At 33.8% G+C, this 18,559-nt stretch overlaps 3 protein-coding genes across 4 annotated transcripts; all 3 read right to left on the bottom strand.

Annotated features, from left to right (window-relative positions):
* Window positions 1-3,499: 3,499 nt before the first annotated feature.
* LOC104769322 (homeobox protein knotted-1-like 4) lies at window positions 3,500-6,995 on the bottom strand. Of its 2 annotated transcripts, none has more exons than XM_010493499.3 (6): window positions 5,996-6,995; window positions 5,294-5,414; window positions 4,928-5,112; window positions 4,446-4,577; window positions 4,140-4,276; window positions 3,500-3,986 (listed from the first exon to the last, which is right to left on the bottom strand). In XM_010493499.3, the coding sequence occupies exons 1-6, from the start codon at window positions 6,554-6,556 to the stop codon at window positions 3,953-3,955; spliced, it is 1,170 nt and encodes a 389-aa protein (XP_010491801.1). In that variant the 5' UTR covers window positions 6,557-6,995; the 3' UTR covers window positions 3,500-3,952. The 2 variants fall into 2 exon arrangements, with proteins under 2 accessions (XP_010491801.1, XP_010491802.1); XM_010493500.3 differs by having other exon boundaries at window positions 3,500-3,978.
* A 5,965-nt stretch (window positions 6,996-12,960) lies between these two features.
* LOC104769321 (transcription factor MYB64-like) lies at window positions 12,961-14,694 on the bottom strand. The gene is made up of 3 exons (XM_010493498.2): window positions 14,266-14,694; window positions 14,043-14,169; window positions 12,961-13,946 (listed from the first exon to the last, which is right to left on the bottom strand). Exons 1-3 carry the CDS (start codon window positions 14,631-14,633, stop codon window positions 13,128-13,130), a joined length of 1,314 nt encoding a protein of 437 aa, XP_010491800.2. The 5' UTR covers window positions 14,634-14,694; the 3' UTR covers window positions 12,961-13,127.
* A 3,098-nt stretch (window positions 14,695-17,792) lies between these two features.
* LOC109131141 (uncharacterized) lies at window positions 17,793-18,533 on the bottom strand. The gene is made up of 2 exons (XM_019241767.2): window positions 18,295-18,533; window positions 17,793-18,222 (listed from the first exon to the last, which is right to left on the bottom strand). The coding sequence occupies exons 1-2, from the start codon at window positions 18,525-18,527 to the stop codon at window positions 17,892-17,894; spliced, it is 564 nt and encodes a 187-aa protein (XP_019097312.2). The 5' UTR covers window positions 18,528-18,533; the 3' UTR covers window positions 17,793-17,891.
* Window positions 18,534-18,559: the final 26 nt, after the last annotated feature.

Raw genomic sequence — 18,559 nt, 5'->3', positions numbered from 1 at the left:
TTGGTATTAAATCCCAAACAAAATCAAAATTATTATTGTTTTTAAAAAATCGGTTATTTTCGGGTTTTTAACCTCATAACCGAATAAACCGATATCCGAACCGAACCGAACCGAACCGTATTTAATTTCGGTTAGTTTCGGTACAACTTCAAAATTATGTAAATACCCGATTACCGACTTACCCGACCCGAACCGAACCGAATTACCCGAATTCGCAGGCCTAGTAAAATTGATGTGTGACCTTTTTCTTGTTTGTAAATAAATATTTTACTTTTTGATTTGTAGATTTGTTCTACAAATACAGTAGTACACACTCTTATCAACAAACCCTATAATGTGGGTGGATCTAATCGATTGCATATTTTTATACCATCATTCAATTTTGGATTTGGTATTAGCACTCATTAATTACTACATTATATTTAGCTGGAACAAGAGATGCTCAGAGCTTCTTGATTCATCAAAGAACTATACCAGAATATGGTGAGTGAGGGCTCAATTAAACAAAGAGTGTTGTTGGAACAGAGTTGAAACGTGAATCAAGTGAAAGATTCTGGTAAAAGATATGCGTTTGTTTGACAACGTATCAAAATATAGTAGAAGTTGAATTCCAAGTTTGCAACAGATAGGGTGAAACTTTAAAGCATTAAAGATTGTAACAGGTCAGGACAAGGAGACAGATAGATTGTGTCGGTATCATAATGAAACTAGATTATAGAAACATTTTAGCTTTATACTACGTAATATTTATGGTAACGTTTCAACATTAATTGTACTGTATTTATGATTTACGAATCGTGATCATTGAGACTGTCGTAGCAAGACAGTGGTGTACTACGGCCTACGGGGTTGGTTTAAATGCCAAGCCAAATTACTATGTCGATTTAGTACTTTTTTGAGGTAAAAAGTAAAAACAGAATCTTAGTGTAAATTTTTTTTATCTTTTTTCCAAAAATCAAAAATTAATTTTATAGACGTCATGTATCATGCCGAAACAAAACAAAGGTTGGGCCGTTTGGTTTGGGGTATACTTTTCAGAACACAGAGACCTGATTTAGCTACTGAAATTAAATCTATGAAGAACCAATCTTTACGTTTCGACTAATCATGAATTAGGTGATCAGGAAAAGCCTAGTTTTAATCAAAATACAGAGATTCTTCTGGTAAGTTGTCACGGGCATATATAATCATACGAAGCCCGTTTAAGATAGTGGAGGCCAATTATAGTATTATCCCATAATATTTAAAATTTAATTTTGAAAAACACGAAACAAGTGGAGGAGATACTGAGGATAGGAGTGTGAACTGTGAAGTGAAGTGAAGTGGGGATGATTGTTGAAAAAGAAAAGCGAACCAAATAACGCTTTCGCACATGTTTTGACGTTTGTGTTGTTACATAGTGCTACATACCCACTTGCCACCAGTCGACATGTCTCTTTCTCTTTTGATGCCTCAAATCTTACTCGTTTTGTCTACTATACATAATACATTTTATTATTGTATTGTATTATATATACCTCAAATTCTCTAGTTTTTCTCTTACAAGTTACAATTATTTCCAGACTTTATCTCCCATTGAGTCACAACATGATCAATGTCAATCATCGTCATTGATCGTTTCAAGTTTAGATATTTTTATCCACCATACATTTATAGATAAATATATCGTGATTATATTTAAAAATGTACCTTTTTAATATGTTAATGTAATTTACAAATTGTTAAGGGGGTATGCTTTCTTTTGTCAACTGTAAAGGCATGCTTTATCAAAATATCTGTTCACTTCAGAATTAAATAATAGCTATGGTGGACTAGCCATATTGGAGTATTTTTTATCTTCTATTTTATCGTTATTCATCGTATGCAATTTAATAACTACAAACGCACAATCACGAGACCGGCGCAAAGTATAACCATCAATATACAATCAACTATACACAAATGTCAAATATATAAACTATCAGAAAACTATATTTAGATGTTTTTTTGTGACAAGAAAGATAAATTGCATCGTGACTCCAACAATGAATATAGATGCCATCAAAGTTATATACTATAATAAAAAATAAAAAGGGTTATATATATTTGAAATCGTGACGTCCTCAACTTAGAATTGTTATCGTACCTAGATAAAATTAGTCATCGCATTTCTAAATATATAATATTTGGAAAAGTATGTAATGTGATCATTCGACCGTTATTTCCTCGTACAAGGAAGGGCTTCTTCTCTCACATATTTTAATTTTTTTCAGAAATTAAACACCAGGCGAATCTAATATTTGTACCAAACTACCAGTGATTATCTTAATATACTTATATGAAAGTATCAGAATATATATTCCTTATACATTGGCTAACGTGTAACATAACGAAGCGCAATAGCGCATGATAATAAACTATAGAGAGAAGAGAATATTGTTGAACTTCTTTGTCGTCCTCTCTGTTTTATTCTCTATATATATATCCTCTCCAATTACCCACTAACACTTTTATTATTTGTACTTTTTTTTTGTGTTTTCTGTGTCACTTTCAGATAACGAATCTTTGATATCTTCAGCAATAGTGGGTTATTATCTATAATGACAAAAAACAAGAAAAAAGAGAAGAAGAAGAAGCAATTGTTTCGTCGCTGCTGCTACATAACGGATAACACAGAGCTAGCTGTCTTTTATGATTGGGTCAGCCAGCTATATATAAACGCTCCTCTCATATGACTGTCATGTAAAGTAGAGGACAAGACCAATTAGGAAACCCCACAACGTTCAGAATGCCGTGTCATGCAATCTTATTCCGCTGACAAGAGACTCTCTCAACTCCCACCACTAGTCCATCTATCTCTATGAAAAATTATAATTGAAGCAAAACCAAACCATTAAAATATATATATTCGTTCATATATAAGATCTTAAACAATCCAAAATTGATTTGAATTTTGTTTCTTATTAGTTATAAATAATCTCAAATTTGGTTTGTTCATGATCTTATGTGGCTATGGACCAAAATATTAATCTTTATGGTTTTTGCTAATGTTTTTGTTATTTCACCTTGATTAAATAAGAAAAAAGAGAGTTAATTGTATATATAGTATGGATGGAGAACCCTACCAAAAAAAAGTATGGATGGAGAAGGCTGCTTTTTGTTGTGTTATCGTTCAAAATCTATAGCACTTTTTTACCAAAAAAAAAAAAAAATATCCATATCACTTGTTACTTAAAAAGAATAAAAAGTGCTAATAGTGTACTACAGCATATCGACAATTCTAAACGACGTCCTTAGAGACAAGAGGACAACGTATGAAACGTCGGCGTTTTTCACATGAACTAGTTTTGTAAACCCTGCAAGGTAGAGAGACAACGAGGCCCATAATGCAGGGCAATGAAAAATAGGGGCCAAAATGGGAAAACTGGTTATAATGTTTTAGTAATTTTGCAACAGCTGAGAACATCTCATTCGTTCGTTTGCCAGCGACCTTTGCAGCTCCGAATGCATTAACATGGAGTTTAGCCGTATCATATTTTGGTATTAGGGTTAACAAATAATGTAACATAATGTACAACGTGTTTCCACTCACAAAACAAAAGTAAGGAAAACCCTGAGAACATCACTTAACAAAAATTACCCATCAGGCTATATGCTTGTTTGTAATGATAGATATACGGCCAATGATTGCACAAATGCTAAAGAGAAAACTCCATGTTATTCACAATAATATATATATGGTGATGGATTGGTGGTGGAGATGGCAGTGACGATCTTATCATAAACTCCATCTAAAACCTCATATTACAAATCGTGCTTTTGGGTTCTGCGTGTTCTCTAATAATTATGAAATATGGAAGTCATACCATGTAATGGCACAAAAGTTACGTTCTACGTTTGTTTTGTGTAAGAATTTTTTGTCTTCATGTCTCCAACTTTCTATCAAGGTATCCATGCAACCTTCAAAGTGACCTCAACGCTCTCTTCCGCTATTTTCACCTGCATTGCTTCATAAAGATAACTCTCCAAATTTAATCTAACCATACGTAAACAAGCTAAACTTTGTCACACCTAACATATATATTTCAAAGATTTTATCTTTTCGTTTGCTAATCTAGAATAAATAACTCTTCCTACAAAGTTTTGTTGGTGTGAAGTACCTTCTGCGTTTGTTCTTTGAGACGGTAGAAGAAGATGGATTGCTATGCCAATTCCTTTTTCTTTGATTGATGAACCAATTGTTTATCTGTTTGAGCTGCAAACCCGTCTCTTGTACCAACCTCGCCTTGTCTTCCTCCTGCCAAAAGTTGCCTCATTCGTTGAAAACTTAATATATGAAAATTGAGAAGGCAAATGAAGTCGTGAAAATGATGTATTACAAGATGTGTGAAAGAGAACTAGACACCCTTTAGGCGTACGTTCATGTGAGTGACTAAAAAAAAAAAGGTAAAAAAGAGTGAACTCACAGTAGGGTAAGGCCACTTAGAATGAGATTGCCACCAGGATTTGAGAACAGAGGTGGTGTCTCCTGGTAATTTTCCAGCCCTTCTCTTTCTCAGTATCTCCTCTCTTATGTCTACAATTTTCTCCTTATAACCCTTTTCACAAAAATATGGTTCTATTTCGTTAGATCAAGCTAACTATAGCTGAACCACAATGCATATAAGTGTCGATCGATGGTAAGTAAATATTGTAAACTGACAAGCTCATCAAAACAACCGTTCTTCAGAAAAAAGTTATTTAAATGTAATGATCGTGTTAGAAGACCAGAAATGCAGGTTTGACAAGTTCTTGATTGATTGGACTGAAATAATAGAAGCATCTTTTGTTTGGGCTAAAATGATAAAAAAGCATGAGGGATATGTTATAATTGGTCTTATGGGGAAATCTAACTTTATAGATCAAACAATGTATTAAGGATGGAGATAGTATATATATCGGTAGTTACCTGTTTGAGTTCATGTTTGAGTTCTTGTCTGACTCTTTCCATCAAAGATCTTTCACTCTCAGTAGGAACCAGAGGACCAAACCCTAACCCATCTAAGCTTCCATCAAACAAATGAGCATCACTCTCAACTTGCTCATCTTCATCCTCAGACATTGTTGCTCCTGTGCCTTCACCAGGAGACACTCCTGTAGCTCACCCAAAAAAAAAAATGTTGAATCCTTATAAAATCAGGACCATAAAACAGCACTGAAATTAGAAAGAAAAGTACCTTTACTACCTTGTGTCTTTGTGCAAGAGTGTTAATTATCATTACAGCTAAATGCAAATTAATGTTAAAGTATTAGAAGAATTCTCGAAAATACTAACCTGTAAAGCTTTGAAGAGACTGCTCAATCTCCCAACAAGCCATAACAGCTTCCATTGCATGAACACGAACATGCTGTTGCAATTGTTCTTTGAAAGAGCATAGCAACAGTACATAATGCGTCTGCACAAAACATGGAATTATCTATCTTTCAGACAACAGATACAAACACGTCCATCAATAGTTTGATAAGATGGAATACAAACAGAAAATTACAAACTACTTTTTGTCAGATAAGTGTATATATGTTGTCAAAAAAAAAAGTGTATATATATATATATAACTACAATCAATAAAATTGCTCAATATGCCACTTACACTCAGCAAATTAAATCTATCTCGAAAATCAATATAAAACCTTCTCTGACAATTTTTAACTGCATTTAATTAACTAATATCACAATTTTAGACTGACGAATTATGCAACACCCACTGATCATGTGGTGTCGGTGTGCAAAGTACAAATCTTATACAAAATCTAGTTCCTACTTACTTCTACGATTAAGTTTTTTAAAAATCTTGAAAACAAAATTAACAAACTTCAATTTGTCAAACCGTGTTAACTACAAGCTAAAAGACGAAAATAAATTATTTCATTTTGTTTTCCCAAAAAAAATCGTAAAAATAAAGAAAGGGAATAAAATAACGAAAAATAATTGAGATTAAAAGATTAAGTGAGAAGGAAAGAGAAGTTAATAAGTTACCATGAAGTGGTCAAGCTCTTTGTCATCGCCGGGAAGGAGTCCTTGAGCGGTGTCTAGGGTTGAGTACTTAGCCACGACGTTTTGCGACTGAGCAAGCTGTGCGTCTATCCTCGGAAGCTGATCCACAGGCGTGGCGATCCTCAAGCACGCCACGTGTGCCGACAAAAGCTGCTCGTATAGCGGATGAGACAGTACCTCCGCCTTGTGCTTCGCATTCTGCCACCTCTCCGCCTCTTTCTTCTCACCGATCATCGACTCCTCTCCGCCGGTGGTGACGTCTTCTACGACGTCACCTGAACCTGTTGCGTTGTTGTTAGCGCGTTGGAGGAAGGAGGAGGATCGGGAGAGCCATTGGTTAGCGGCGGCGGAAGAAGGAGAATCTGAGCTTGTAGCTGCGGCGGTCTGGAGGTTGAGAAAATTGTTATCGGAGCGGAGGAGCCAGTTAGGCGGTGCGGATTCGTGGAAATGTTGCTGCGGCGGAGGAGGAGGAGGAGGAGGCTGGTGTTGTTGTTGTTGCTGTTGGTCGGTGAAGTGATTGAAGTGGTTGTTATGAAACGCCATCGTTTTCGTCTGAAATTGTTAGTATTTGAATCTTTTTTTTGTTTGTTTTGGAGAGGGAAAGATGAAAGAAGAGAGAAATGGTTAGACTTTGATATATGTTTCTCTGATTAATCAATCAATTTTTACAGAAACTTTCTTCTTCATAGAAAAAGAAAGAAAATGATATATGAGGGTTTTTAGATGTGTGTATGTGTGTTGAACGTTTGAATTTTATATGTAGCAGCTTACACCAAAAAGACAATTTCTTCCTATATTTTATTATTATTATTATTTTTTTTTTAATGTATTGTAGAGTACCAAATTATTGGTGATAATTATAAAAATGAGATTAGACCTAATTAACAAATCCTACGACAAATAAAAAGTTTTTATCGTTTTAGAAAATAAAAGATGGTAGAGGTTGACGGCAAAAGAATGATACGAGTTACGAAGTGACAGTAAAAAAAATAAAAAGGAAAAAAGAAATTGCTGCACCACTTTAATCTTCATAATACATTTTTCCTCGTAGCTTAGTTTTTTTTTTGGGGGGGGGGGGGTCACTACTAAAAAAAGTCAATAATGAAAGATAGAAAATTTATATGTTATGTTTGATCTTTGTATTTCCCGAAGATTTATTTGAATTTTTTTGTATTTTAATTTCCTAGGGTGTGAATTTTGTATTTAGCTGTTTGCTAAATAAATCTATAAACTTTCAACAATAGATATATGCTATTGCTAGGAATTATCACTTATCAGTAGTCTCTTTTTTTAATATACATAACACATAACCAAGATAACGAATAGTTTGTTCATACAGAAAAAAAAAATTACGAGTAATTAAACATTTAAACAATTTTTTTTTAAAATGAATTGAGAAGAATAAAAAAAACGAGTAAGCGAATAGCAAAAAAGAAAGAAAAAAAAAAAGGCAAAGAGGGAGGGGGACCATTAATAATGACGTCACTACCCAGCGCTTAAAAAAATAATATCAGAGGACACGTGTCGTGATAGTCCTTCCCAGAATCGTGGTCCCTGAAAAATTGGCATGCGATCAGATAACGAAATCTAACCGTACAAATTAAAAATCCAAACATTATTTTCTTCTTGTAATAGAAGAAAATACCAATTTTGTACGTTAAAAAAGCTAAATAATTCACAACACATTGGCGACCCCAAGAAAAAAAACACATATTCAAAATTTAGAGATATGTGGGGGGTCGGGGACCAATTTCAAAAAACTTGACTTAAGCTCGTAATTGATGTCTAATCGAAAGTACGACAAATTTGTTCCCATCAAAATAACATATTAAATATATATATATATATATATATATATATATATATATTAGAATATTAGTTTTGTTATGAACTATCATCTCATGAGTTATTATCATACATACATGAAAATCAAATACATATTTCACTTTACGTACAACAAAGTATTTGGCTGTATAAAAGATATTTGCATGATCCAGACTTATAAATGAAAGCTTTTTTCATAGTGCAAACGACCTCTTTCCAAAGATTATTTTGGATAAAATCATTAAACTAAATTATTTTACCACACATGTACTAGTCGTATAAATTAAACCTATATATATACCAACCAACCACACTCCTCTCTATATACCTTGTTTAGTGTATTTTTAAATTCATCCTCCGTCTATGTGATAATAATTAAAAAGATTCAAATTTCGTTTTCTCGAAAGGTCCATTTTTTGGAAAAAGTATATCAAACGGTAAAAATGGCGTTTATATGAAAGTGGTAACTAGTAACCAGTGGACATATATAACAGTTCTTTTTTCTTCATAAAATGATACAATATGATTCGTGTTTTTATTGAAGGTTGGTAGCCATCAACTGCGTCCAAGATTTATTAGATAGATTTTTGTAACCTTTTTTCTTTTCTATTGCGTGCGCGAGAGAGGATGATATGAGAGTAAACGACAAAGTTGAATCCATATCAAAATATCCAAACAGTAAGGTGAGTGATGAATAAAGGAGTAAAGACATGTGTCGAGAAAACTTCCGGTGCGATAAGGTCTACATTTCGTGTCGAATCATCTAACACATGATTGGACAAAAGAAGGTCACATTAACGATCACATTCGTCAATTTCACAACAACTCTTGTCGTCCCCACACTCTTTTGTACGAGAAACGACGACGGAGTGCCCTACGGTCCACGGCTCAACTAATCTACTCCTTAAATATTGTATTCTTTTTTTTTAACAAAAGAAAATAAAAAATATTGTATTCTTTTCTCTTGATCAAATTTGCAATATATAAACAAGCACTTGCAATGCAATGCGCTAAGTTGATTATATTGACTAGTAAACCTTGAACTTGGATATGCATTGTGTAGGACCTGCAATAAACCGGATAAGAAAATTGTAGCCGGAGCCTTTTTTTTTGGGGTCATATATTGTATGTAGTTCAACATTGAACTTTTGCACCTCGAGATGACTGATTTAACGACAACGTAACCACCGATTATTTAGTTTTCTACGTTTAGATAAACAAGCCCTAAAAGTGTTTGTTTGAAATTAGATTTGGACATACTTAATCATATTTATTGGTCTCGGACCAAGCTAAGACTATAGGGTGGTACAGAGAATCTTATCAGCGACTTTTGCTATCCATATTAGCGACATTTAATTAGAGTAAATGACATTTGGGGTTGTTAACATGCTTTGGTTACATGCTTTGATTTGTATTCATTTGTAACAAAAATCAGATGTCTAACACAAATCAAAATGACAGTTGGGGTTGTTAACACTAATATATTGGTTTCCAATGGATTTTGTCAAATTTTAATATCAAAATTGATATGGAACTTACATGTACTATATTATACTAAGATATAGCGCAATATTATTAACCTTGAAACATGGATGTGTGTGATGAAGGATATATGATTGTATTTGATTGCTGGTGACATGTCAAGTTGTCAACTATCACCATTTAAATATATTTATCGAACAATATCATCTCATCAAAATATAGATTAATCTGATATTATATTTTATTTTCCGAAGATCGGCATGGCAGAGAAACTAAAAAAATATGACGTGTAATTGTTTGCTAAAAGCCTTAAATTGGCGAGATGTTTGTGAAACAGGTGAATCTAATACTAGGATGATGCTTATAAATTATAATAATGATGCTTTAATCTTGTTAGTTTGTTTTGTTGTATACACTTGGCTTGTGATAGGTGAAGATTAGGAGAAACCTAACAATATAGACAACATTGTTAGGTTTATTATGAGTTACAAAAAAAAGCATAAATAATTTATTATATTATAAAGAAAGAGTAGAGGAAGAACATAGGAAGCTTTTTGTCAGGTTTGTGGATTGAAAATGATGGAACGTAAAGGATGTTTTTTCTCCATCTTTCACTTTGTTTTGTAACGATGCCAAAGTTGTTCCTCCAGTGACTTACTTTTTATTATATAATTATTATTCGTAATACACATTATAGCATCTTAGAGTATCTCTAAATACTTACTAAAATTCTTTTTGCTTGAGAACATTATTTGAAATAGGATACTCTTGTTCGGTTGCATATCTTAATAAATATAAGCATTTAAGAAGGGAAAAAAAAATTACGAGTCACATATTAGACGTGCACTTTTGATCAGGTTTGTGCAAATTCAGGATTTATCTAAATCCGGTAGATGAATAGAAATGAGAAGCGTTTAAGCTTTTTTTTTTTTTTTTGGAATTTGATCACGCTCGCAACAAAAAGCAACCGAGGTCTCATTGACTATACGTGTGTGGCATTTATTCATTGCCTAAAAGTATACGTCGATCACGACAAGATCATTGTTATCACACTAGAGCGACGCACGAATATATGTTCATGGCTCATTCTGAAATAGTATTTTCAATAATGGTAGAAACATATAATAGATGGAACTAGCCTTATTTGTACAATGCATGTTACTAGCAAAAGACACAGGTTTGTGCAAGTCATATTGCTCCGAATTCTAAACCAATGTTATGTTAAGATTAAAACCTCATTCATCAAAAACGTTTATCATAATCTCATCATCTGCTCTAAAAGATATAAGAAAATAATAATAATCTTAATCCCAACCTTCCATGATATATTATAAACAATCTAAACGATCATTTCAAATAATAGAGAAAGTAATGAAAATGAAGAAACGATCCAACAAAAAGAAGATGGAAACGTTTGAAAGTAGACAAAACGGAGAAAATAAGAGTGATATATATGGCCCCGCGTGCGAAAGAGAGATTGGGGTTATCCACATTGTTGAAAAAGTCTCTGGTTCTCCTTCTTACTCAATTAGTTCTTTGGTTTTGGTGAAGACATTGTTGTGTTGTGACCATTACCTATTGTGCCAAAAGAATAGTGTTATGATTGGTGGAAAATCGAATATACTTTTTTACATAAAAACATTATTTTATAGATTTTTAATTAAATTTTACATAATAATCAATTTTTATCCTTCATTTCTGGACAAACAAAAGATATATCAGCACTAATATTTCCAAAAATTTGATAAATAATTTTGGAAATTTAGGATAATTCATGTATAAACACTAATCTAATACATATATTGATATTGTTGGATTTATAACTAATTAAACATTTTCACACACACACACACACACATATATATATATATATATATATATATATATATATATATATATACAATATCTCTTGTATAATCAGTTTTCTGTAATCCAATATGACTCAGTTGTAGAATATTTGTTTACCTTATTAGATATCTAATCGGAGTTGTGTTCAACTTAACATTCAGAACTGTGCCACAAACAATTCAATACATTGTTGATCAAATAATGTTACAAATGTGTCCCCATCCAACCTTTTCCGTGTAGAGCTTTTTATAAGATGTATAAGCCAATTTGTGTAGTCTTATAAGCTTTTTATCTTATTATATTTACTTTTGAATTGTACATTAGCCAGATGTAGACGTCAGGATGTGGCCATATTCACGTTTTCGTAGCATATTGACGATGAAACGTCGAACTTTTGTGGTTTTATATATAGCATATAATTTTAAAGAAAAATAAAACATAATCTAGTAAAAGTTTAATAATGATTTTTTTGGTCGATAAATATGCATTAAACGAATTTGAGTTTGGGTGATGATACAATAGTACAATAATCTCTTGGTCAAATGTAGTAGTGTATTGGTTGAATAATAATATAGAGTAACATAAAAACATGTCATATGTCTTTGCTAATATAAGGAGTGGCGTATTTGTTCGCCTCTCTTATAAAACCACAAAGTTAGGCTTTGTCCACTTCCAAAATTGGACCACAGACATCAATAAAGAAAAGAAAAAAAAAAAAAGAAGAAGCATTTTTCAATGAAATTAAATTCTGCACAATGGACCACTTCTACACTCTTCTCTGCTTTCATCTTCAATGCTTCTCTGTTGTGTTGTCCATATCTCTCCACATTGTTTGCTTACTTTTGGTTATGCATTTGACATCTATTTGGGAATCTTAGGCCAATCTGAAGTAGCTAGCATCTCTTGTTTTTCTCTTTTCTCTTATTTTCTGGTTTCATTATTCTTGGAATCCAATGTGGCGTAGATGAATTGCTTTATGACTATGGTATGTATTAGTTGACTGATAATGGACATTTTGAAAAAATAGAAAATAAGCTAAAGTTCAAGCAAATTAATCGACCTAGGCTGATCCTGATAAGGTGCGACAAAATCAAGGTTACTTTACCACACATTTCAACACCTAAATCATTGAATCAATGAGTGGACTAAATATTGTGATATACTAAGCTATTTATGGTCCATATTCACCTTATGGGCCGCTCTATTTGCCACGGCCCACGTCAATTCCTCCAAAATTAGACACACATATGTTTGCATATGGGAAATTTTTTGCATAATATACGTAAAAGTGATGTGATCAGACATAATCATTTTTTCCCAGCTAGACTAACAACCATTCATTACATAAGCTCTAATTCTAATTAACTTGTACAGTTGTAGTAATTACTTTAAACTATTTATTACTCTGATTTTTAATTAGCTAGCTAGCTAGTATCTAACGACTGTTACGATCCCAACATAATATTTCCTTTCAAAACTGAAAGGCAATAAACACATTATTTTTTACTTCAAATGATATTTTTTTACTTTTAAAAAGTGCCATATAGGGGAAAATTAAACGTAATATGAAAGTTGTTTTTGTGACTCATAATTTACAATGAAGTGTTATATAACGTATTTGTAACGTTCATATGACCTTACCCTTTTAAGTATTGTCATTAAAGACCACGTTTTGCCTGAAAACTTTGGCCAATGTGAGAATCAACTTCACCTTAAACCGTAAAAACGAACCAAACGAAAAGCATGCATAACTTAACATGAGACCATTCAGAAAATAGATTAACACAAAAGTAGAAGAAAAGATCGATTACCAACTATATATAAGTTTCTTTTATTCTGATTAAAAAAGCATAAACATGTAAAGAAGAAAATATTATGAAAATAATAAAATCAAATCAAAAAGAAGGGAATGATCAATATGAGATGATCTCATGACATTACATGGTCATAACTCATATAGCTAGAACAATGGGAACCAAATGTTATTAGTACCACCTGTAGTAGAAGAACCAGAGAGCATCTCTATCAGATCCATTTCTCTTCTTTCGCCAGTGGAGTTAGCTTGTGGCACAAACAACTCGTTTTCAGCGGCATGTTCACTGTTGTTGGAAGACATAAAAGAAAGTGAAGAAGACGACGCCGTGCCGTCCAACAAATCAGATAAGTAGATGTCAGATGCGAGGTGGGAAGTCATGGCAGGTTCTGCTGTGACCATTGTTCCAAGCTGATTTCCAACAATATTGTTGTGCGAACTAGGTTTAGGGTTAGGGTTCTTGAACATGAAACCAGACGAAGAAGACTGGGTTATCTCATCCGAACCTTGGCTCAAATCCATGTGATCGAGAGAAACTGGGTGGTTCGCAAATATATTTCTCAAGAAAACAAGCTCTTCGTCATAAGGATCATCCAAGAGCGACGATGTAGAGTCTCCGTCATCAAGATTCGAAGTAGAAAGAGCAACATTATTTCCACCAGTAGTAAAGATGTTCTCGCCATTGTCCTTATCATTATTCTCGATGCTTTTAATATAGTCTTCGAGAATGCATGGCCTTTTAGCGGATGGAGAGAGATCATCGATGTCGCTGCTGTTACTATCCACGTTTCTCGTACGCTTGTGTTTTCGTTTCGAGTTTTGGCGTCGTTTCGTAGCATTCCAATGGTTCTTGATCGAGTTTTCAGTTCTTCCTTGTATGAGTTTAGCGATCTCTGCCCACTTATTCCCGATTCGGGTGTGTGCTTCCACAAAAACTCTCTCTTCTTCTTCACTCCAACTATCTTTCTACAAAACAAAACCAACAAATATATACATTAATTTTTATTTTCATATACCCAAGAATTTCATATAAACTTTGTTAGAGTACAGATCTATTAAAACCTTAATATCAGGACGGAGATGATTATGCCATCTCTCACGACATTGCTTGCCTGCTCTTCCCTCAAGTTTCTCCGAGATAATTGCCCATTTTCTATCTCCATGTTGCTTCACCAACTTTATCAACTTCCTATAATATATGGATGCAACCACAGAGAATCATAGGCATATACGCAAGCTCGCACGAAGTAGCACGAAAATTTACATACAATACACATATATATACCTGTCTTCTTCGGCTGTCCATTGGCCTTTGATCAGATTCTTGTATGGTCGCTTCTTGCAAGTAGTACTCTTTTGATAATCTCTAGTAGTTGCACCTTTAACGATCATTTCTCCAATAACGTTTCGGGTTCCGCTGTTAACGGCCAAGTTTTTCCCCTTCCTCGGACCAAACATCATCATGTTCTCTTTATTGTCCTTTCTAGTCTCAATCGCCCTTGCCGTCTTGAAAATAGGTCGGTCTATAGAACGCTCTTGTGTCTTAAAACACAAGGCACCGCTCTTTTGGCTGTTCAAGAACCTCTCCACCGCTGTCAACGGCGGTGCAGCGCAGTGGGCGAGGCTCTTCTCTCGTATTCTCTGGTCATCCATGAAAGAAAAAGAAGAAGAAAAGCTTAGTGTAGAATGGGGAGGAGAGCTAAGAGCACAAAGGAGGGATAGAATTAAGCTGGTAATAAGGAATATGAGAATTTAATGAGAGGCAAGTAAAATGCACACTAATTACCAATTGAATTCCATTAATTATTTTGACTATTTAGTATTAACAAAAAAGAGTATAACCTCATATTTAGTAAAAAATAGTCATCCATATTTTTAATTTATAGAAATATATCAACTAAACATAGAAAAATTAGTATTACATATATTTCAGAAGTAAGATGATACAAAAATAAAGAAGACTGTAAATTAGTAAAGATTCTTGTTCTGCCATTAGCTCATGTATGATGCAGACTGTAAAGCCTTCTTTCAATATAATTGACGAATGTGAAGGAAATTATGTATTACAAGAACTATATTGTAGGTTTATAAGTAGCTGTAGCTGAGGTGTAACTTGTAAGAAAATAGGGAATAATTATTATTTTGCTTTATATATCTGGTTAAAGTGGTGGGAATAACTAGTGAGTTAATCTCATAGGGTAATTGTTGAAATATTTTTTCTAATATTTGTTTTAATAAATCTGTAACCGACGAAGTGGTAAATGAAAAGACCATCAATGATAAATTTATATATGTAATAAATCAGTTAGTTGACTACAATTATTTGGAAGGATAAAATTTAGGAGAAGTCTAAGCCCACCCAATAAAATCTAGCAATATTCGAATAATTTACTAAAGTATTAACAATTTATATATAAAAGAATTCATTTATTTACATAAAGGAATCGCTATATATTACTAACATATAACCAGTAAGTAGTAAGCAGTACTTGACTAAATTTATTCATAACCACAGGAAAGCATGTTACAACAACAAAATGAAACCAAATTCGATTCTCTCCTTCAATTAACAAAACAAAGTTGCATAGTAATTCAGATAGAAAACGCAGTAGAAATGGTCCACTAGGACAATCCTCTTAGAAAACCGCTGACAGTGGCATCAGTGCCACCATAATCTGAGGACAAAGAAACTTTTTTGTGCCACCATAATCTGAAAAAAATATATAACAATCCTAAAAGTTTTTTAAAGATAATTTATAGTATGAATTTTTACTTTATTGATAATCCGTAAGGCTATTTAAATGTTAAAGAAAAAAATGCATTACTATACGAGCTTAGGGGAATTTAAGTGTCTACTTCAATAAATGGTAATTTGTTTGCAGAGGTGGAGTTATGGCAATTGCTATGGGGAGTATTATAGAGCAAGTGCATTGGTTGAGGACTTTTTTTGGTCCCTCATATTTAATAATAGTATTTTGATAGTTTCTTATTTTTAGTATGAGCATTGGTGTCTATTTGTATTTAGTCTCCCGAATAAAATAATAATATTTTGAAAGTTTAAAGATTAATTATTTAAAGTTGAAAAAACAAAAACATACAATTAAGAAATTAATAACAGAAAACAAATAACATAAAAACAATAACAAACATTTTATTCAACTCATAGAAATTTTAAAATCAATCTTCATTATCCGGAAGATGTCCAAAGTTAGTCCAAATATGCTCAATCAAATCTTGTTTTAGTTGGTCATGAGCTTGTTTATCCCGAAGTCTTGTTTGACGAGTAATCGTACTGGTGATATTTGAACCCACACCGGCGGCACCAACGGTATATGTTTGATCCACATGTTCTCCGTGTTGAAATTCAGAAACAATATTTCGGTAACTGTATGTATGTCGTTCATCTTCGACAATCATATTATGGAGTATTATGCATGATCTTATTACATTTGCCATTTTATTTTTATCCCATAAACGAGACGGATTTTTAATAACGGCGAATCTAGCTTGCAAGACTCCAAAGGCACGCTCAACATCTTTCCTCACAGCTTCTTGTTTTTTAGAAAAGAGAGATTTTTTCCTACCTTGTGGAAGTCGGATTGATTGAATAAAAGTTGTCCAATTTGGATAAATACCATCAGTGAGATAGTACGGCAAGTTGTACTCCCTTCCGTTGACAACGTAGTTGACTTCCGGAGCTTGACCGGTTATTATGTCATCAAAAACATTAGATCGATCAAGAATATTAAGATCGTTCATAGTACCTGGAGCTCCAAAAAAGGCATGCCATATCCAGAGGTCATACGAAGCTACTGCTTCCAACACAATTGTAGGTTTTCCGGTTGATCGTGAATACATGCCTTTCCAAGCCGTGGGACAATTCTTCCACCCCCAATGCATACAGTCAATGCTACCAATCATCCCGGGAAATCCACGCTGTTCATTCTGATAGAGTAGTCTTTGTAGATCCTCCTGTGTAGGACGTCTTAGGTATTCATCTCCAAACACTTGGATGATGCTGGCGGTAAATTCGTGCAAACATTTCCGAGCTGTCGAAGCACCAATTCGTACATACTCATCAACACTGTCAGACGAAGTACCATATGCCAATTGACGAATTGCTGCAGTACATTTTTCTATAGGTGAAAGACCAGGTCGTCCGGTTGCATCCTGGGTTTGGCGGAAATATTCAATTTCGGTAGAGAGACGTTGCACAATTCGCATGAACAGTGGCTTGTGCATGCGAAACCGTCGCCGGAATAAATATTCTGGATATGTGGGAGTGTCACTAAAATAATCATTCCAAAGATTATTGTGGCCTTCTTCCCGGTTTCGCTCGATAAAAATTCTATCGTGTGGCTGGTTTGGCTCGGGGATATGTTGGGAGACATCATAAACATTTTGTAAATAAGCATCAAAATGATCACTATCATTTGCTTGGTAGTGATAATGATCATCATCTCCATGGTAATGATAATGGTTTGAAGATGATCCCATTTCAAACAAAAAAAAAGAGAAAGGAAGAGACAAAGAGAAAAGGAGAATTAACTTGTATGTTTTGTTGCTTTGATATTGTTTGGGGTGAATGTGAAGTTGGTTTGAAATTGTTGGTTTGATAGGATCGCATATATATAATAGAAGAGTAGGGATAACCCGTGATAACAATACAACAATGATAGTAAAATAACAAGTCTCCGTGATAACAAAAAAACAAGTATCTGTGAATAAAAACTAGTACCCGTGATAACAAAACAACAAGTCTCCGTGATAACAAAACAACAATGATAGAAAAACAACAAGTACATCATGGAGAAGAGAAAGTCATTACAAAACAGAAAATTAGATTACACCAAGTACATTAGATTAGAACAAGTACATGCAAAGAGAAACTAGCCATTACACCAACAAGATTTAAGTATACATGAACAAGATACCTAGAAGACATGCGAAAATAACCATTACACCAACAACCAGCAAATCATTTACATTTCTAAGCCTATTTTCATTACGTAGCTCATAAACTACATTCTCTAAAGTACCCATCTTCTGTTCAGTTGCGTAACACTGATCTCTTACCTGAATGATGTCCGATTCATACTCATTGAATAAGGTCAAGTAATCTACCTTCTCAGCTAGAACTTCATATCGTCTATCATTGTCTCTCAGCTCCTCCATTACAGCAACATCCCACCACTTGTGTATATGCATCTCTCCATCATCGACATTTGGACATGTGAAGAACCTGCAACATGTAACAGAGTTATAATATCTAGTAATACTTAATAGAGTTATCATAACAGTTAAAATCACAAACCTTCTGTTGTAGCAGTTGGATAGTATTGGTTGCGCACCACAATAGCATTGCTTGGGGAATCCATGCTCAACCTCAGGTTGAGGTGGATATTGCCTCCACTCAGCATTGTTCGGTGTACTCTCAGCTTCATCCATAAGTATCAACGCTTCTAGTTCTCTCTCCGCAGTGTCCATCGAGTACCTTTCAGTGTGATCGGATGAATCAGGTTGCGAGTAGCTATAGTCTTGGCCCATTTTTGAGTTAATCTGCAGAAAAACAAGAAGAA

The sequence above is a fragment of the Camelina sativa genome, chromosome 20 (assembly GCF_030686135.1).
Source record: "Camelina sativa cultivar CO46 ecotype springtype chromosome 20, ASM3068613v1".
Classification (NCBI taxonomy): domain Eukaryota; kingdom Viridiplantae; phylum Streptophyta; class Magnoliopsida; order Brassicales; family Brassicaceae; genus Camelina; species Camelina sativa.
Note: the sequence above shows the minus strand (reverse complement) of the source record. Positions and strands in the feature narration are given on the sequence as shown.